At 29.6% G+C, this 22,115-nt stretch overlaps 1 protein-coding gene and 1 pseudogene across 1 annotated transcript; both read right to left on the bottom strand.

The window, feature by feature from the left end:
- Positions 1-10,343: 10,343 nt before the first annotated feature.
- LOC110276740 (uncharacterized) lies at positions 10,344-11,759 on the bottom strand. Its single transcript, XM_052255517.1, has 3 exons — positions 11,751-11,759; positions 11,250-11,465; positions 10,344-10,748 (listed from the first exon to the last, which is right to left on the bottom strand). The coding sequence occupies exons 1-3, from the start codon at positions 11,757-11,759 to the stop codon at positions 10,344-10,346; spliced, it is 630 nt and encodes a 209-aa protein (XP_052111477.1).
- Positions 11,760-11,798: 39 nt separating this feature from the next.
- On the bottom strand, positions 11,799-18,992 carry LOC107468424 (uncharacterized; annotated as a pseudogene).
- Between the last annotated feature and the right edge of the window lie 3,123 nt (positions 18,993-22,115).

Genomic DNA, 22,115 nt, shown 5'->3' with positions numbered 1-22,115 from the left:
CATTTCTATTTTTTCATATATCGTTTAAATACAAGTGCTTTCATAAAAAGTTTTAAGATTTTAGTTTAAATTATATAATTTTTTTAATAATTTAACATTAGTAAATTTTGTAATATATAAGTATGTTATTATAAAAAAATAATTATATGATTGATCAGACACATTTTTTTCATCAAAAAACATGTGCTTTAACAAGAAATCAATAATTAAAATAAACATCGTTTTTGTTCTTATGAAATAGACGTTTTCGTTATGTGTAAATGAGTTAGATTGAAGGCACTTCAATCACCGTCACTACCATGCATCTCCGACCTCTGCAGTTTAGACAAAAGAGGTCGAAGATGGTAATGAGGGAAGCTTGAAATGCCTTCACGTCAACTCAAACGGCGGTTAGGAATATCCACAAGAGAAAAATATTTTATAAAAGCACTAAAAGAGGTCGAAGATGGTAGTGAAGGTGTTTGAAATGCCTTCACGGCTTCACGTCAACTCTAAGTCGACGGTTAGGGTATTCACAAGAGAAAATTTTTTTTATAAAAGCACTTTTATTTGATTAGTATGTGAAAAAATAGAATTAAAATGAATGCATTCAAAAATATTGAGAATTTTAAATTTATAGAAAAAAATGAGAAAAAAACTAGTGAAATGACTAGTTTGGTGCACGACATTCAATTTCAAGGACTAAAATGAGTCACTTAATGCAAAGTAAGGGACTAATTTAGTGCATCTACAATGATGACATAATGGACGACACGTGGCACAAACGGACACATGTCCAAATAACATTGTGACACGTGGCACAACCATCCACATTAGCATGCCACGTGTCATTGGTCACTACATCATCATATTATTATACGTGGCCAAATGACACTACATCATCATATTATTACACGTGGCCAAATCATGGAGTGATACGTGTTATTTTCAGTTCACGTCATCAAGTCATGTCATCACGTCGTTAATGAAAAATGGGCTATGGACTAATATGGTGCACTGTTATCAATTTTAGGAACATAATTAGTACAATTAAAATCTCAAAGACGATTTTAATGCACAACGCCAATTTTAGAGACCATTTTAGAGTTTAACTCTCTTGTGGGCTATCTTAAACATTAGAAATAATTGAATAATTAAAGAGGTTCATTTTATTTTTTGCCTCTAAGTCCATTTTTTCTTGATACACTTGGTAAGCCTAGCATGCACAATATTCGACTCGTATGATAATCCATAAAAAATTAATTTAGTATAAAATATATATTCAAAGTTTATAACATAATATATATAAATATATAATAACTGATTTAATAATTAATTTTTTATTTATTATTGTATTTTTGTTATAAAAATTGCAATCCAGTTAGTATTGGTACTACATATGCACCTAGAAACCTAGTATACTACGTAGTATCTCCTGTTTTATAAGTTTAATTTTTTATTATACTATTGACCAACAACTAAAATTTAAATATAAAATTTATGTAATTTCTATTAGATATGTTTAATTTAAAAATAATTTATGGAGATGGAAGCTTATTACATTAAACTATCACATAATTTGAATATCAATAAGATATTATAACGATAAATTTAATTATATATAGATGTATCAACCAATATAAATAAATAAATAAATACATAGTTAGCTTTTGCGTAAATGAAGTTTAGTGACATTTTAAAAAGTACCAATTAATGTTATTACTAAATTATATTAAGTGTTAGTAAAACTATTCAGCATTTAAAATAAATCTCTTCAGCAATATAGTCTATATACAAAAGTTGTAAACCTATTATTAAAGAATTTTATTTAACAACATTTATCTAAACAATATTTCAAGTACCAACAATTTTAATTTACATTAGTTAGTACTTTTAGTCAGTAATTCAACATTTTTAGTAGTCTAGCACTTCAGCATCATATTTTTAATTAAATTTTTAAATATATCAAATTAAACTAATTACTTAATAAAAAATAATTTATATTACCTTTCGGTGATTAAAGGTTATATACAAGTCGATGGAAAAATTTAACTGGTATTTGAAATAGCTTCTTTCAAAAAAATATTTTATGATTTAAATCTTTAATTTTACAGGTAAAATCTTACCCAACTATATATCGAAAATTCAATCCACTCCTACTCTTTTTGGATATATTTTGATTCAATTATATCTCTAAAGTTAAAACCTAAGAATCTGATGAGATTACTATATTTAATATATATAAATACAAAGATCCATTAGTAATATGAATGTTCTGACTTTATCAAGTTAATATAAGATGTTAGGCTTGTGTTATGGCCAATTTTAAATTACCTAGTTGGATCATATGAATGTATAATATTTGGATAAATGATGAAATTCGCAATGAAAGATTATTCGTTTTATAAATTAGTTTTTTTAAAAAATTAATTAAATTTATTTTTTAAAGATTTTAAATTAATTATAATAGTTTTTTTTTGTTATTTTTTATATTGATCGTATCAAAATTTATTAATGTAGCACATTGAGTGATATTATAACACACATAAAAGTTTTAATTGACATGATAAATTTATGAAATTAGATTAATTAAAATCTAATTGAGGAGAGAATTTGAGGTATTAGAATCCCTCAATTTAGAGTTGATTTGATTTAATTTTATAAATTTATCGTGTTAGTCGCCAAATAAAATTATTAGGTGTGTGTTGTAGTATTACTTAACATACCGTCATCCACGTCGTGCGCTACATTAAGTTTGGCCTGCACGGACACCTGCTCAGGTGTGACGGTCAGCATGTGAGTCTTGGCCAAATTCTTTGACTAGCTTGAATTTATTTTAAAATATTGTATTGTTTTTTATGTTATCGAATTCTTTTAATTCAAGAGTTATGTTTAAAATTGTCAGTCAATTTTTTTTTTACACTCTTTATTGTCTCAAAAAATTTTGATACTATTAATAATAAAAGTGACAGAAAGATTAAAATAATTAATTTAAAATTTTCTAAAAAACAAATTTAAATCAAATTTTTTTTTTAAAAATTAATTTTATAAAAAATGCTTTTTCGAAAACTAATTTTGACCATTTACTATACGATTGTCAGTGGTGAGACCCCTTAGAATTTGCAAGAGTCATGACTCCTTATTAGTTTCTTTAGACTTTACGAGTCCCGGCATCTAGGATCAAGTATAGTATCTATTTTGAAGATGGTGATGAGATATAATCTTTCTATAGCAGATGACAAAAACCTACTATTTTCCTTCCCTGCAAAACGCAGGTTATAATTTGCCCTTTTTTTAATTATTTTAATGCACCTGCCGTAGGTTACTTTTATATTTTTTTAAATAAAATTTAAAATTTAAAAAATCTAAATTCATCTATTTTAATAATATATATTAATAAATTATATATCTTCATTTATTGTATGAATTCTCACCAAACAATAATCACCCAATAATGTAAGCTCGTAACTTTCTAGGTTTCCTGCTTTCAGTTCAAATAGCTATTTCAAATTTTCAATAATAAACTTTTGGCCGAATATATATGTAACTATATACTTATTTAATTTTTTCATTAAAAAATAATGAAATAAACTATATATAATTATATATTGAACAGCTAACTGAAGCTTACAAAAAACTATAATTAATACTGCCAAATACTAAATTAATGAAAAGCTTTCTTATTAGGATCTGAAAAAAAAAATAAAAATATATTTTGTATATTAAAATCAATCACTAACATTAATTACTCATATATATATTGTTTGACTTATTTTTAATATGTATTTTATATTTTAATATATATATATTGCTTAATTCTTCATTTTCAATATATATTTTATATTTTAATTTTAGTGGTTAACTAGTATTTTTATCCGTAATAACGTTATGAAAATATAATTTTTTTAAAATTACGGTCTACTTTATCCTAATAGTATAGATTATACATGGCACAAAAGATTTATAGAATCAAACTACTTTTACAAAAAAAAGTCGTAAATTGACAAAAGTCTTCGGCTAAGAAGACCAAGGTCTCTGTAAATAAAAAAATCAAATAATAAGATTTTTAGGTATTATTTTTATATGAAAAAATTTAATTTTTTATTAATAATTAATTTTAATATTCGTTATCTAAAATTTGAAACAATTTAACATGTATACTTTTACATTTAATTAGGTATTAAATCTGTTGTACAAATAAAAATAATTCATTTTTATATTTGTTATTTAAAAATAATATTTTTCTTTATGTATATAAAAATGTAATTAGATATTAGCATAAAAATTATATTGATAGTTATAAAATTAACTCAAAATTAATTTTTTTTTAAACAATTGAATCTTGATTCTAGCTTTTAATTATAACATTAGTATTCTCTCCAAATTATATGTAATAAATATTTGAAAAAAAATATGTATATAATAATAATAATATTTTTTATTTAAATTATATTATTTTGTTAATTTGATTTTCTGTAGAACAGAAAAGTAGAAAAATAAAGAATGAGAGAAAAGAGAGAGAAAGATAAAGATGAAGAATGAGAGTGAGAGTTTGTTAATTTTAGATGAAAAAATTTTATTTTAGTTGTAATAAAAAAATATTGGATGATATATTTTGATTTGTCAAATTACTTATATAAAATATAAATTATATATAGAGTGAAAATGGTAGAGAGAAATAGAAAAATGGAGAGAGGTGGATGAAAGAATTTAGGAAGGGAGTTTATTAATTTTGGAGGAAAATATTTTCTCTCAATTTTAATAAGAGAGTGTCATATGACACATTTGATTATTAAATTAGATAGTAATATATGATGCATAATATAGGTATATTTTAATTTCAATTTTAATATTTTAATTTTAATTTTAATGCAATTAAAGAATATTTAATTGTTAAATTCGTAATTAGTCATTGATAATGATATATAAAAGATATAGAATGGTTAATCGAATAAGAGAGATAGAAAAATGAAGAGAAAAAGAGTGGATAACTCTTTAATTTTGGAGGGAAATATCTGATTTCAATTGCAATGAAGGAGTGACATGTGACACATTTTGATTGTAAAATTAGTAGGAAGGATGGAAGAATTCCTTAATTTTGAAGAAAAATATTTGATTTAATTGTAATGAGAAAGTGACATGTAGCATATTTTGGTTGTAAAATTTGTAAGGAGAAGAGAAGAATTCTTTAATTTTAGAGAAAAAGATTTGATTTTGATTACAATGAGAAAATGATATGTAGTATGTTTGGAGATAAAATCAGTAAGGAAAAGGAGAAAATTTTTTAATTTTTTTTAAAAAATATGATTTTAATTACAATAAAAAAATGATACGTCACATATTTTAATTATAAAATTAATAATATATAATAAATTTTAATATATAACTAGTATAATTAAAAAAGAACTTGAAAACAATACAAAGACCTTTACAGCTTGCTCAACTAACTAATTCAATGTTATAATAAACAAGTCACGTTTGGTTGAGATCCTCGTACATGATTAAACCATAAAAAATTTTGTAACTAATAGTATCATATCTGAAAACATAAAATTTATTATTGGAATACGTACTACTCTGAGTTTAAAGTATGTAGTGTTCCAATAAATTTTATTTTTCCGCTTTTAATTATTTGTTTTACTCCATAAAGATTACTAGGTTTATAATAATAGTTATTTTACTTACATATCATTCTCAACTTATGATGTACGGACACTGATACAGATATGGAACATGACACGATACAGAATATGTCGATACATAAATTTTAAAATTTTACATGATATAGGAACACACATACATATGAAATATAAAGTATTTTTTAGATAAATCGTAATGATGTTTTGATATTTTATTGATATTAAAATATAAATTAAAATTTTTAATTATTTTTAATGTCTTATTCTAATTATATCAAGTATTTAAAATATTTATTTATTTTAATAAATAATAATATATACCATATCAAAATTTATTTTAAAAATATATGTTAAGAATAAGACTGGACACACTAACACGTAATATATTTAGGTGTGTCCAAGCATATTCGGAAAAGAATTTTTTATTTTTTATTAAAATACGGTTGGACACAGTAGACACACATATCAAACGAGTGTTAATGAATGTCATATATAAAATATATCTAACATACAGACACAGCAACTCAGCGAAATATCCATATTTCATACTTCTCAACTCTCTCGCTGTAATCCATGTCAACAAAAGAGAAGTAATTAAATATCAATAATACGTCCAATGTTAGTGCAAATTTTGGTTTCACCGGCCCTCCTCTAAAAATTCTTAGAAAAATACAAGTCTACTACTTTATATTTGTGATTGGTGTTCAAAATAATATTCTGGCCTCCAAATTTAATTACCAGAATATACATTTTGCAAAATGGATATTTTTTTCCATAAATTATGTAAATCGCGACAGGAGTCTCACGGTTTACAAATGAATATAAACTGCTATAGGGTCTCGCAGATTACGTTCGAAGCCAAACTGCACATAATACGTGGTAAGGGTATCGCGATTTATGTGTGAATTGCAAACGTGCATAAACCGCTACACCCCTAGAACGGTTTATGTTGATATACAAAATGGCTAGAAACCACGGCAGGGGTCTCGCGGTTTCTATGCATATGTATTTTTTGTTCCCAGTTGAACATTTTTTCAACTTGGACCTTCAACTTTAGTATAGTTTTTACCAGTTTCAGTGTTTTACCCATGTCTGACATCTCATCAGTAGAAAACCCTGATGCTCGAGGACCAAGGTGTGGTTTTTGCTTTTTTATATAAATAAATAAAATAAAATGATTATTTATTTACATACGAAATGGAATTGCACATCATTTGGTGCCTGCAAATTGGAGATTGAAATCATCTTTTTATATCTGCCCGTTGACTCCTGCAAAATGAAACGCTTACAAAATAGAGCAGCGGCCAGTTTTCTGCTGTCCTAGGCGAAATGACTTCTATTAGAATATTAGAATGGATAAGAAATGATTATATTGAATCTTCCTAATTAAACAATAATGAGCTTGGATGTTTTACAAAAAGAGAGAAGGGGTTGTTAAGAATAGGTTTAGATTTTGTTTTTTATTTTTATTTTTAAAAAATAATTTTTATTTTCAATTTTTTACATTTAAATTTTTTTTAAAAGATACCTTATTTTTAAATATTGAAAATAATAAAAATATGTTTAGCTGGCCTATTTTTAAAATGAATTTATAATATTTTAAAATATAAAATTATATTTTTATTAAATAGATTTTTCCACCAGTCTCAGTTAATAGAACACTGTTTTTTGGTCATATGCAATGCATTACAATCGGATTTATCCGCTGGTAAATTCGACAGTAAACACGATCTAAATTCAAAATGTGCGGCTCTCTCCCGTCATTTTCAAGAACACCCTTTTCTCTCTCTCCCATTCTCCTCTCTCTTCACTCTCTCCTGCAACATCCTTTGACAGCCCTCCGACTACCCTTCGCCAGCGGTACCCACCTCAATTTTTCTTTAAAGTCTGTGTCAAGTTTCTCAAACGGAGTTCTTCCATCTGTTTCCGCTACCGTTGGAAAAGTTGTTGCTGCCGCTCCCTCTGTTATCGGAGCTACCCTGGCCCTCCGGCCACCCTCCGCCAATATTGCCCACCTCCGTTTTCCTCAAAAGTTTGTGTCAAGTTTCCTATATCATGTTTCGTTGCATCAAACAAAGTTGCTCTATCTGTCTCTCCCACTGCCGCTTCCTCTGTTGCCAGAGCTGTGTCTCTCCTCCGTCGTCCAGGTAGGTTGCCCTCTTCCCTCTCCCTATTCTATTCTGTTTTTATTTTTTTAATAAAAAAACCCTAATCCTTTTTTTCCCTAAACCCTTTTTGTGAACCACCATTCAGATCTACCTCTTTTTCTGGTTCTTCTATCTATGGCTACTTTGCTCCTTTTAGATAAATGCTTTACTGCTCCTTCTATGATTTTTTATCATCCTACGACTGTTTTGTAATTTGGATATCATTCATCGTAGAATGTTAAAGAATTTTGAATTGAAAAAATTATCTATTTCAGTGGTTGGACATTTAAATAATAATTGTTCTGAAAGTTATACAAATGATGGTACTAGTACTGTTACTGTTACTGTTACTTGAGTATTTGATGCAAGTTATTTGTTATTGAGTTTTAGTGGCCTTAATGTTAATTTTATGTTGTGGTTAGTTCACACTATGCTTATGGTTTGCTATGTTATTTCTTTGGTTTGTCCATGGAACATATTTCAGTAATGCAATTGATCCAGGATGCATTACAGATTATATATGTATGTGGCACATCTTTCTTAATCTAGACTAGCGTTTTGTTGTTGCATTAAATTAAGTATTGTTTGGTGTAAAAGGACAATCATGAATTTGTTGGCACATCTTATTTTCTCCCATGATTAAAATGATTTATTAAAAATGTGAAGGCGAATTTGATAATAAAAATGAGTATATATAGTAATTCATTCTCTTTCAAGTAACTCATATATATGTTGCACATTATTTTATCTACTGCTTCTTATTGATTATTAATTTATTGTCCCTATAGTTCTTTTATCTTTTTTATTCTTTGTCATTTTTTTATTGGACTCTTTTAACTGTTGCAGATTTCTACAAAATAATAACTTGACAGGTCAAATTCTATCAAACTTAATTAAAGAACCAGGATTGAATTTTGGATAAATAAAAAAAACTATTTACTTTTCAACTCTTAGAATGGTCTCAGATCATTAAAATTAATGATAGTTGACAATAAAATTTTTATTGGTTATGAATTAGTATTTGATTTGGCTATTATATTGCCTTAATTTATGACAATGTATGGTTGATGTTGTGGATGATAAATTAGTTAATTGTTAGTTGTTAGTTAATTGGTGATTTTCCTACTTAATTGAATTCTCTTTTTTTATTAATATACTTTGATATTTAAACTTGTTTGTGAACTTTCAACTAAAAATTATAGACAAATTATTATAAAAAATTGTAAAATTTTAAATTTTGTTAGTTTAAAAATTATTAAATTTAAATATTTAAAATTATATATTGAATTTTCAAACAATTTTTTTTTAAAAAATTAAAATATAAGATTACCATTGGATTTATCGAGAAAAAAATTCGACAATAACAAGCTCCAGAATTTTACAATTAAAAGTTTATATCTGCTAGTAATTAGCGACGGACGAAAAAATTCGCCGAAAAATAATTACTGACAAGATTTATACTGGCAGATTTTTTGATAAATTTGCTAGTAAATCCATCAATATCCAACGACTTTCTTGTAGTGAATATGATTTAGATTGATATCTTTTAAAAATTAAATTGAAGTATTAATGTTTCAAAAATTAAAAAAATATTTTGTCACTCTTAAATACATACTTCTCTCTTATGTCAACATTTTAAATTATAATCCATTTTTGTTATTTTATTTTTTACAGTGATAAGATAAATTTTTTATTGAAGATAATTTGAAAAAAAAATACTAGATGACAATTAGAATTTATTATTTTTAATTTTCATTTAGTTAATAATATTTAAAAGTGAACACTGAAATATATTATTGGATCACTAAACTAAAAACATTGATTAATAACTAAAATTATGAATAAAAATAATAAAGATTAATTCTCATCTAATATTATTTCTTTTTTGAAAATAATATACAATAGAAAGTGACATTATCAATTAAGAGAGTAATTAACCAAATCACTCCCCAAAGATTTTAAAAGCGGACATTTTAGTCCCAAAAAAATTAATACACAGATCAATTCCCAATGTTTTACTCCTGCAGACAAATCAGTCCCTAGTTCATTTTTCGACAGAGTAATTACCCAGATCAGTCCCCAAATATTTTAAAAACGGACATTTTAGTCCCCAAAAAAATTAATGTACAAGGGTGAAAAATGATATTTCCAATTTTGCGGCAGTTTGCAACCGCCGCTAAATGCTAGTGAATTGAAAACGAAGTCGTTTTGTGGTGGGTGATAACCGCCGCTAAATATCAGAAAAATGAACAATATGACTGTTTTACGGCGGTTAAAAACCGCCGCCAAATTCAAAATTCCCATTAAAATTTTAGGTTTTTTATTATTTTGTCTCTTTTGAAAACGTCTGTTTATTAAACTTTAATTTTTTTATTTTCAATTAATTTAAAGAAATTGCAACCAAGTAAAATAGCCAAATAACATAACAAACCAAATTAAATATATGCAAACATAACATATATAATGAGATTGTCATAACATCATCCAAAATAAAGTAAGAATGCTTAACTTGAATAAAATAAGCAAAAAGCACTAAACCAACTTAAATGCAAAAGTATCTAAGAACACTTATTGAAATTCAAAATTTTTGTTGCGGGTCATGATTGCCAGATGTAGATGGCCCTGCGCGTGATGAGTCCGGTGTACTACCCAAAAAAGCTAGCTCTGCAGCAACCTCAGCTGGCAAAATGCCTCCTTGCTGTTGGACTAGATATCCCAAGACCTCATGTATCGATTGTCTCTTCACCTGCTCTTCTTCTAGCTTAGCCGTCAATTCTGTAATCCTCCTCTCGTACTCTTCATTGGGCTCTGCAGAACCCAGTGGTTGTCCAGCAGCGTTACCAAAGACTTGGGTGGGACATGGTCCAGCGCTTAGGGCACAAACTCGTCCTGGATGCTCCTTTCTGAGAACTTGTGCTAGCGAATCATTTTGTAAAAGGTGCTTAAAGGATTCATCCTGCCTCTCAACATTCGCAATTGCTTCCTACAAATATACAACACATTGGAAAGGCATGAGTTAACAGTAGCACGATATATACAATAAGCTATGTTGCTTGAAATTTTCAAACATGACTTACACTAACAACACGCGCATCGGGTTGGATATACGAGCCATTTTTTTCTTATGAGTCATGATAAACAACTCTCCTCTACCAACGAGCCTTCCTTGCTCTTTCTCGTATATCATTGATATCGACACAATTATGTAAACAACAACAACATATTCAGGAAGATTAATAAAAATATTAATGCAAATAATTACTTATTACCACTTCGTCTTTTTTTTCTTGCCAATGTTTTGGAGCCCCCAATATGTGTGTAAAGTTGCTTGCTCTGATTTAAAGCATTCTATTTATATTTTTTCTATGAACAAATAACAGAACAAATGTAAATGAGAAAGAGATGTTGAATATAAAATATAACGGGTGTAATATGTATACACATGTATGTTTTTGTGGAAATAATAAAAAATACCAAGGCTTACCTTTGTTTCTTCCTTTTGGCGATAGTCGAGGAACTTTTTCCATTCATTTTCTTCTATTCCTTTCGGGCGATGCTCAAGATTTTTCTCATAAGTCCTTATTTCTTTGTAACACTTATGATACAAGTTGTGCCTTGTATCCTTCCAATTCTTTCTTATCCTCTTCATAATTTCACGCTTTATTTTTCCTCTGGCATCGTCCTCATAGTGAAAGACCTGCTGTAATTAGTTGACATTGTCATTAACCAAGACCAACTAACAAGCATAAGAGTGATAATTTGAAGAAATTCCACAACCATTACAAGCTAATTTAAATTGATAAGTATGACACTCAAATCCAGTACAAGCAGTCGCAATTACGTATAAATGAGAAGTGCTTAAATAAACATGTGAAAAACGAAATTTTTGAAAATTTTACCAACCATATAATTTACACATGCAAAAGATCTTACAAAAAAAATGGAATACCAAAATTGCTTAAATTGTTGAAGCTTAAAGATGTACCTTAATCATGTCGTATGCAAGTTCCTTCTTAACTTTGTTCACATGCTTCTAACTCTCTGCATATATGGGGAACTGGGAATAATCCACACCCAAACTTCCTAAGAAACCACTGAATAATCCAGCTGCCTGACCAATCGGTTGCAGCTCTTTGTTAAATGGGAGTACTATCTTTTTATTGGAAGAAAGTGCTATAGCCTCCTTCACGCTCAGCCTAGAAATTTTTCTTACGCCGTCCTCTAAGAAGTGTGTGGGAAACAAAATTACTATCTAATCATTGCACAAAAGGAAAATAGAAGTAAAGGACTTTAAAGATAACTGTTTACGAAAATAGGAGGAAAAAAAGTTTACCGATAACAGTAACTTTTCAGAAATCTGTATCTTTGCGTTTCTAATTGTTGTGCTGACCTTCGACTTTTTGGGCAGCAAACAAGTCATTGATGTAGTCATCAAACAACAGAACTTCATCCACCTCTAGGTCGTAATCCTCATCCTCTAATTCTTGATCAGCCACTTCCACGCGATGCCGAGTCTCTATGCGTTCTGTGGGAGTTTGAGGGTTATCTTTGCGGTGCACGAAATGGCTCATTGATATGGGATGCCGGAGCTCTATTAGCTGAGGATGAAATTGGAGGAGCTCTATCACGTGGTTGCTCACGTGTTGTCTGAGCTCCTCTAGTCATGGACCCAACATTAAGGCAATATGAAAGCATTTAGAATTATATTTTACAGAAAGAATTAATATTGAGAGTTAATTTAATTCATAAACTAGTAATTTTGCCGGGAGAAAAATTTACAACATGGCTCAATGATACAATTGAAGGATATCTAATTTTCACATAAGGTTACGTCAAGAAATGTTATCCGCAAACACTTGATGAGAATGACGTGCAGCTTATGTGAGAGTTTGAGAGTCATAGAAAAGTTGGGGCGTATAGAGAAAATAGAAAATGCTTAGAATTAGGAGGAGATCACAACAATATTTGACCTATGGATTTAACATTAATCATTTCAAATATTTTTTTGTATTTTCAAATCACCTTAAATTTTTATTATACAATATATCCATGTTCCTTTATTGTCGTCCCAAATCTATTAGAAGTTACGGGATTAACTTAAACAAGTTAACTATTGTTTCTTTAAAAAATTAAATTGAACCACTTGCATAATTTATATGGACTTAAATTGTTAGGTTAACAAAAAAGTAGAGAATATCGGTTTAATTTCAAATGTTTGTTGAACTAATCAGTTATAAAAATCTGTGCTTCTCAAAGGTATATAAACGTGTCATTTCAATTAAATAAACTTTACTGATAAGCAATAAAATCAGTTTACACAAGTTCAGCACAAATTATTTCTGAAGCACCACTCACCTATCAGGTTCTCCTCTTTTTGTGTTTCTCTCTAAAGATTTATTTATATGCTACTTTGAACTGTTTCAAATTAAATTATTTTGATTTCACATTATGAATCTGTTTTTTTTTGTTTTTTTGTTTTTTGAAGGCCTTAATTTTTACACCAATAGCCAGTTATATGGATCTTCAACTAGGTAAGTAACATTGTTTTTCTGCGTCTCATGTATGTACTATTTGAAACCTCATTTTATACTTTTTCTAATTTTAGTCTAAATCATAATAAACACCCCTTGCTAAATTAAATTTTTAACTGAAAAAATATACAACTAAAAAACATGTTCACAATAGCATATAAAAATTAACAAAATCTCAACCATTCAGAATCAGTAACCTAACTCAGCAACTCAAACAATATTATTAACAACAAATCAACATAACAAAACAAGCAAAAAGTCAAAATCAAATTCAACAAACAGTGTTTAATGCTTAATGCTGACCAGAGGAAGGGACAGAGAGACATCAGAAAAATAATCAACAATATTATTATGGCAATCTCAGTAACTTAGAATAATCAGAAATTAACAAAATCCTAGCAACTCAATATCAGTGAACTACTCCAGTAACTCAATCACTAATTAAGTATTATTAAAAATAGATCAACAAAATAAGAAAAAATAAACTCAAGAAGCATTGTTTAAGCTGACCAAAGGAAGGGACATAGAGAAAGAGAGCGAGCTTGACGACGACAAAGAGAGAGCTCGACGGCAATGGCGAGGAGAAGAGAGAGCTCGACGGCGATGGCGAGGAGAAGAGAGAGCTCGGCGGCGACGCGTGAGGAGAAAAGAGAGCTCGACAACGACGACGGTGAGAAATCTTTAACCCTGCTTCCGATGTCCAGACGACGCCGATGAACACAGAGAGAGAGCGCTCAGCGATGACAACGACACAGTGCTGCAGGGCTGTTGGGGGCTGCGATGGTTGCGGTGGGCGGTGGCTGCGGTATGGGAATGGGGGGCTAGGGTTTTTTTTGTTTGTCGTGTTAATTTTCAGAGAGGAGAGGAGATGTGTGGGGGCCTGGGAGGAGTGGGGAGCTTTCGGGTAGTCCAATAGGTTTAGGGGATTTTTTTTTATAAAAATCAAAACGGCGCCGTTTTTGGGGGATTTATCAAACCAGAAAACCTAAAAAAACCAACCGGTTTTTTACCGATTTTTTGTTATACTTTTTTTAGACGAATCGAACTGTTCTAGTGATCGATTTCTGGTTAACTTAGTTGAACCAACCGGTTCGATTCGGTTTTTATAACTATGATTATAATAGTATGATAATAATTTGAAGAGAAATGGAGTTATGTGTAAATTTAATTTAAAAAAAATATTTCTGAAGAACTATTTTACTTTTATTTTTTAAAAATATATCTAAATAAAAAAATATCTGCAACAATAATTCACACTTTTTCTAAAGAATAAGTTATGCCTTATTACATGTGTAAAAGTTTTTTTGATGCATTGAAGTGGTTTTTTATGGTTAAGTTTATCTTTTTATTTAATATAAAACCAACTACAACTAATTATGGTATAATAATTTTTGCAAATTATAAAAATCTATTAAATATTGACTTTGTTCAATTTTTTCTTTCTCAAACCATTTCTATAATAATATATAAAGGGAATAAGAAGTTTGGTGTCCAATTTTCACTTTTTCATCTTATTCTAATTACTAAACAATAATAACTATAACTGTCAGCTTAAAATTTGGTCAAAAATATAATTATCAGTCAATTTTTTTTGTTTTTTTCACACATTTTTTGTTTACACATAACTTCTACTCATGTTGTCATCAATTTTTTTTCTACGGAACACATGTAGTACTCTCCCTTTTCTTTTACATGTTAGATAACCTAAGCTGATTTATTTTTTTAATTTAATTTCAACTGTTAAATTTAGATTTCTAATTTGAAAATATAAATAAAAGCATTAATTTTTTAAACACTGAATTTAATGATTATTTCAAATGGAGGAAATCGCAAAAAATATAACAAAACAAAGGTTAAAAAGCAATTACAGTCATTTTATCTTTTTTTTTATCAACCCGCATATTTAGTAATCATTTTTAACCAAAATAGATATCGTGACGATGAATAAAAGGTCCAAAGTTAAAATAAAATTCACGAAAGGCAATGCGTTTGGGTTTCCAATCTTCTGTAATTATTTTTTCTATTAGTGGTTATATTTTTTGTTTTGTGGGCAAGAATTTTATCATATTTCTATTAGTTTAAGTTATTTATATTTTTTTAGTTTTATAGTAAAATTAAATCTTTAACTAGTAACTTATTTGAAATACACGTTATATATAACTAACGGCTCAACAGGCACTAACGTACATATTCATCCGCTTTTCTATTATTTTGAAGAAATTAATTTTATTTTTATAATATATTATTCGCTCTTCAAATTTATTAGATCACTTTTTTATTTTGATATTGATGTGATCTTATTTATATCATATTTTAGTGTTGGTGTTAATATATCATTCACCCTTTAAATTTGTTAGATAAGTATTTTTTTCATCATTTTAAAATTAACGTAGCCTTATTTATATGATATTTTGTTGAGAATAAAATTACTATAAAAAAAACCTTTAAAATGCTAAATTATAAAAGTACACAATAAAGATATATGTATATATTATTAGAAAAAGGTATAGTTCAAGAAATAACAACAAAAATGTTATCCTAATTTAAAAAGAATATATCTATAAACCAAAATGCATGTTAGTTATTTACAAAAGATTAATTTTGTCTAAATATCATGGATATTCATGTTTGTCTTCTTCTTTTTTAAGTGGTAGGCCAAAATATGATTTTGAATCTGAAAAGGCCTTCATTTTTTTACAAATATTGGAAGGATAGAAGAAATGAATATGCTTATTTTTTTCATTTTTAAATATCAAAATATAAGAGAATTAATGAAAAAATTAGGAGAATACAAAGATTGTGTACCTGAAAAAAAATCCTTCGTAATTCATCATACATCTCCTTGTCAATAACTTCTTGCGTCTTGAAGAACTATCAGATTTTGTTTACCATAAAAATAACCATATAAACGCTTCAAGTTTATTCAATTAAATTGATTCCTTATTATAGAGAAGAATTCAATTAAAATCTGTAGAATTGTGATATCTTGTTTTGCATTGAACTTTCTGAAAGGACAAAAGAAATGACATTAATCCTTGTTTATCATTGACAAAATGTAAATTAAATGATATAACATCTTTTTTGTTAGGTATTTTTTTTTAATAACACTTACCTGCAATGATATTGTTTTGTGTCGAAATGAGTTAGTTGTGTTCTTCTAAGTTCATGGCTAAAAAAAAAGTTAAAGTTTTAACATAATTGGTATATAGGACGAAATAGACGGAAATATTTATTATGTAATAAAAATTTATTGCATTACCTTTTCTTCTTTTGATCCAATATTTCTCTTTTTACCATCTTCCATAATTGAGTTTTGTCTGCTTTAACTGTACCTCCCCAATTAATAGAATAAATTATTTTGAGTGGATGAACTTGAGTCAATTTCACGTTTGACCAATAACACTAAAACAAAAATATGTATCATCAATGCAATTGTCACTGTCATTAATACTGTAATCCTTACTTTATTGTGGGTTGGTCTCATTGATGCAATTGATTGCTCATCCTTCCATGTACTCCATAATGATTGGAATCCTATTTTCTGTAATTTATTGCATATATGTATTACAATATATTTTCAGTAGTATTTTATATATTACTTTAGAATTAAGTAATGATACATCCCAAATAAGACATACCTCTACCTTTTATTTGTTTTAAAATTTTAATTTTTATAATTTTATTTCTAAAATTATAAAATTGATAGCAAACATTTAAAGAAATCAAATTTTGAAATTTTTTCAAGGTAAATATAAATATTGCAAACTATAATTTCTTAAAAAACCAATAATGATATATTTTAAGGATGTATGATATAATTTTTATCATTTATGTGAATCGTAGTTAGTGCATACTTGTTGGATAAAGTAGATGTTCAAGTTCCTTTCGCTTATCTCTTTTAATATGCTGATAAGTTCTCTTGATATCAATTTATCTGTAAAAAATCTTAGTCATTAGTTGTTAAAATTAGTGAACAAAACTATCTATTCCAATGTTGATATTGCAATGATAAAATTATATAATACACGGATTATACTTGTAAAAAGATGGATGTATTTCCTAAGCACATAAATTACCTGAGGTGCAGGTAACAAAATTTTTTTGAACACCACATTCCCTGTGAATTGTCTGCTTTTTTCAGCTACTGTTCCTTCTTTGACTAAGATTTTTGTGGTTAATTGAAAAATACTTCGAGATAGTGCAACGTATAATTGACCATGGCTGAACACATGTTTAGGGAGATAGATCCCTACCTTAGGAATAGTTTGCCCTTGTGATTTATTTATTGTCAAGGCGAAACTCAACCTTATAGAAAATTGCTTCCTAATAAGCACAAAGGGTAATTCTGAGTTCTCAGTTGTTTTGTGTTTTATCCGAGGCAGAAAAGCTCTTTGTCCAAAGTGATGGCCTATTAGAATTTCCACGTCTAACATATTTTGAAAAGTTTCTTGACACAATAACCTTGTGCCATTGCATAAGCCTGCCTTAGGATCTATGTTTCTCAGTAACATCAAAAGAGCACCTTTTTTTACCTCTGATGTATGATGTGGCAATCCATCCGTAGAGATTGAGTTAAGATATTCTTGTTGATACAGATTATTTGTATTTCCTTCTACTTTATCAAAGGATGCTAAAATTTGTTCGTCTCCCAAACATTGGTTGATGATTATATCATTGAGCTGTTGTACATCATGGTTTTTGGGTGTTCATATCACTCTCTCCACCATGTAAGATGCATCCCACCCATGAGATTGCAAATTTGAAAAAGTTTCTTCTATTAATTTGTGTAATGGTGCCTCACCTTCTCATGGTATTACCATGTGTGCTTCTATGTGTAACAAGTCCTCAGATATGGTAGGCTCAATCCCATCTCCTATTCGCATGAGATACTCTGCAAAATCATGATCATTAAGAGATCGCATGTTTTGTCGCAAGTGGAGAATTTTGGTGGATGTCCACAAATGTGATTTAACAATAGAAGATGAAATCATTTGCGACTTACTTCCTTTCGACACAACAGGTAGTACTTGGCGGAAATCCCCACCCATAACCATCACCTTTCCTCCAAATGGATTATTGTTTTCTAATATGTCTCGCAATATGTGGTCTAATGATTCCATTGTGTCTTTATTAGCTATTTGCGCTTCATCCCAAATTATCGCTGTCGTCTACCTAATCAGTTTTGCGAGATCATCTTGTTTACTTATATTGCATGTGGAGGATGGCTCTGCATTGATTGGGATCTTAAATCTAGAATGAGCTGTTCGACCACCAGGTAGTAAAGTTACAGCTATTCCTGAGGACGCAGTTACCAAGACAATATGCCCTTTACTTCTTAAGTCTGCAATTATAGCTCTATAAAGAAATGTCTTACCTGCTCCTCCTAGTCCATCAACAAAGAACACTCCACTTTCTCTTCGATCAACTGTATTCATAATGCACCTGAAAGCTATAGACTGGTCATGATTCAATCTTTCTATAGAACACAGGTCTTCTTGAGGAACTTCGATGGACATTTCTTCTTGAATAATTCTAGGAATGAAGTTGTCGTTGTCGTTGTCCGAGGTTAGAGCTGGTAAATCGTATTATACAATATGTTTTCCATGCTGTAGGAGGATTTCATTTAAATCCCTAAGCAAACAATTTGTCAATTCATTGCATGTTGTAGTGCTTGTTGATGCGTAATCATCCGCCATACATGAAAGAAACTCGTCCCACAGACTTCTTACATCTGTTGGCTCACAAAAAATTAAAATGGTGGCAAACAACCTTCTTAAAGCACATGACATTCTTAAAATGAATGCCTCAACCAAACATGATCTTATACTACTATCACTCTCCAACAGTCCTTGATGCTAAGCAGATTGCTTAAAGGATGAATATTGGACACCATCGACTGTTAGCAAATCATCCCAACCAGTTGGGCCTCTTACATTTGACAACAGAATACGCAAATAGAATTTTTCACTTTTTGTTGGCGAAACGGTATAGATCTGACTGATAGCTCTCTTTTGTGACATGCGTCGACGCCATTCTTTTTCCTTGCTGTGCCAACTGTAATATTCTGGGATTTCCCTGTACAAAAGATGCCTAGATTGTTGGTCATCAGCCCGATTAAATGCAAAGAATTCAGTGAGCATTGTTCTTGAGAAATAGTCATTATTAACTATTTCAGAAATAGTTTGGTGCTCATAAAATCTCACTTGATGTAGATTTGGCAAATGAACTTGCAACCTTTCAACTGATGGGTACATTCGGTAAAGGTTGAATCTAAATATTATTCAGCATTTCTCTAGAGCGGCAATCCATCTTGCATTAATAAACTGTTGCACCTCATCATAATGAGAACTTCTATGAACCTCCATTGCCACACGGTTTGGTCCCTTATAGAAATATTTGTATAGATATTTTATACTCCTGATAATGCTACATATCTCTACATTGATATGACAATCATACTTCAGTAGTAGCCAAGGGTTGTACGGAACCTCCCATCTATTGTCAATTATGACATTTTGGTCTATAGGGATTAGAGTATCAAATCGCCTTCTATATTGAGAATATGAGTCATCACCTCGTTGTGTCTCTGGTACGAATTCTTTTGGGTAGTTGCATTTGCATTGACCGTTCTTCATGTATGGTGAAGATTGATTTAGTGTTCTGCAAGGACCATGGACCATATGCCTTAGCACTGCCTCATGTAAGTGTGGTTCTGTTTCTTTACATGATATTTCCGTTTGGACCAAACTATCATATTGGTCAGGATCACTCAACTTGTCATTATTTTCTAAGATTAGAAACATATGCACGTGTGGCAATCCTATTTTTTCAAACTTGGTGACATAATTATAACTTTTCACCTTTCCCAATACACCTTTGGTAATAACATCCTGCTTTAATTATTCGAACTTGGCTCTAAAAATCATAGTTGTTAGATCCAGACGATCTTGTGGAGTTTGAGTAGGATTGAGTTGCGAAGCTATTTCTGACCATGATGGATTACATGTCATAGTTAGAAAAATATCTGGTTTGCCTTCTTTAAGAACAATAGCCATTCCATCCTCGTACCGTTGAGTCATGTCTCGATGACTACCCACGAACGATGATGGTAATATCCTTCTTCTACCAACATTTTCTAAAACCAATTTTAGAGAAAAGTATTATTAGTTTTAAAGTTTAAATTCAGGAACACGTAATGATTAATCATGTGGCTATTAAATTGAATAATTACCAGCATTATTCTCTCCTGTGTGCAAAGCATCTTGTAAGCCTTGATACAGTTCAGCTCAAAGTTCTTTTCGTCTTTGTCGAACCCATCTTAACTTGCCTGTTTTTATTTTCACATAGTTGTCAATAACATATTGTTGAAGAAGTCGCCCCGCTTGCAAAACTGTTGAGTGGTCATTGGGGCAGATCTACGAATATTGAGGATTATAGAAAATTGTTAGAAATTGTGAAATAATGTATTGGTATAAACTATCATCTATGGAAGTCTATAAATGATGTAGCGAATATATGAGTTTGTACCTGGAGCATATAGCTATAATATTTCCGGCATGATACTTTATTTCCATGTTGAGTTCGAGTATTTATATCCCATCCATGGGTTCCAAATGGAAAAAGAAGAGGATATTGTAGGGGATCGTAATAGCCAACAAACTCCTGAATCCTTCTGAGGTTACCAACATGAGTTTGAACCTTGATATCTCGTCCACGCACTATTGTTTCAATGTCATCACCGACTATTATGGCTGCTACTTGTGAAGAAGTTAGGAGACTGTATTGTGGTTGATTAGCAGGTCGCTCTCTAATCACTAAACTACACTCTTGCATATCTAGTCGTTGTGCAAGCTGGCAGAATACATGGATAAAAGGATTATATCGATGCAACAATTGTTGTAGCTTCAAAACCAAACTTTCACGCAGTTGTGTATTCTCCAACATCCTATTTTATAACTCTTGCTCAGTATCGTATATATACAGTTGCAAGAAGCGTGGACGCGCCCCTTGATCCGGATGAAATCCTCCTATACTGTGGTACATTGATCCTTGAGCATGGAATGTATATATACCATGAATTTCTGTTGCTAATTGTTCGTCTATGTATACACCGCACGAAGTGAATGAAACGTGATTGTAACCACGAATGTGTTTTTTGAAATGGTTCCCTTCTGCAGAAGGGTCTAAGAAGATTTCAAGTAATTCCTGAGGAGTATTTTACTTGGGACAAAGAGACTTTTTCTCCATTGCAACACATGTCAAATGTTTCATGGTGAAACAGACGTGCATTACAGTGTGTACATGTCCTTGTAGTAGATAGTGTAGTTTGAAGTACTGTTGTATTCTTTTGAAAATTTCGAGCACAATTGTGGGATGTTCGGACATGGTGTCTAATTTCTGCACTCGCATAGGTAAATAAAATATTATGTTATAGATTTCTTTTCCTCTATGTGCCAATAATTGTATGGTTAAGTACTCGGGTAGAATTCATTAATTATTTCATATTATTTTAGATAGTCAAATCAAAGAGTGAACAAAAAATATGTATACAACTTTTCAATTGAGGTTTGTTTTTTGAAAAATAAACGTAATTTTTAAAGATGTGGTATCTTTTTCTAGATTTTTCTATTGCCTAAACTCATATAAGATTGTCAAAGTTTAAAGTTCTAGGTAATATATGAGGTTAAATATTTAATTAATAGAGCAAATTTTTATTCTGAGTTATACTGAAATATACAAAAAATATTTTTAAAATGATATGATTCTATTGTGTTTTTATTTGCTATTCAATTTTATGAAAGTTTTTAATGTCGCCCAAT

Source organism: Arachis duranensis, chromosome 10, assembly GCF_000817695.3.
Source record: "Arachis duranensis cultivar V14167 chromosome 10, aradu.V14167.gnm2.J7QH, whole genome shotgun sequence".
Classification (NCBI taxonomy): domain Eukaryota; kingdom Viridiplantae; phylum Streptophyta; class Magnoliopsida; order Fabales; family Fabaceae; genus Arachis; species Arachis duranensis.
Note: the sequence above shows the minus strand (reverse complement) of the source record. Positions and strands in the feature narration are given on the sequence as shown.

What these genes read in the sequence shown, in the direction of transcription:
- LOC110276740 (XM_052255517.1), bottom strand. An exon ending in GCCAAAAGGAAGAAACAAAG is followed by an intron (nt 10,749 to 11,249) that starts GTAAGCCTTGGT and finishes GTATATTTGTAG; the next exon opens with GAAGCAATTGCGAATGTTGA.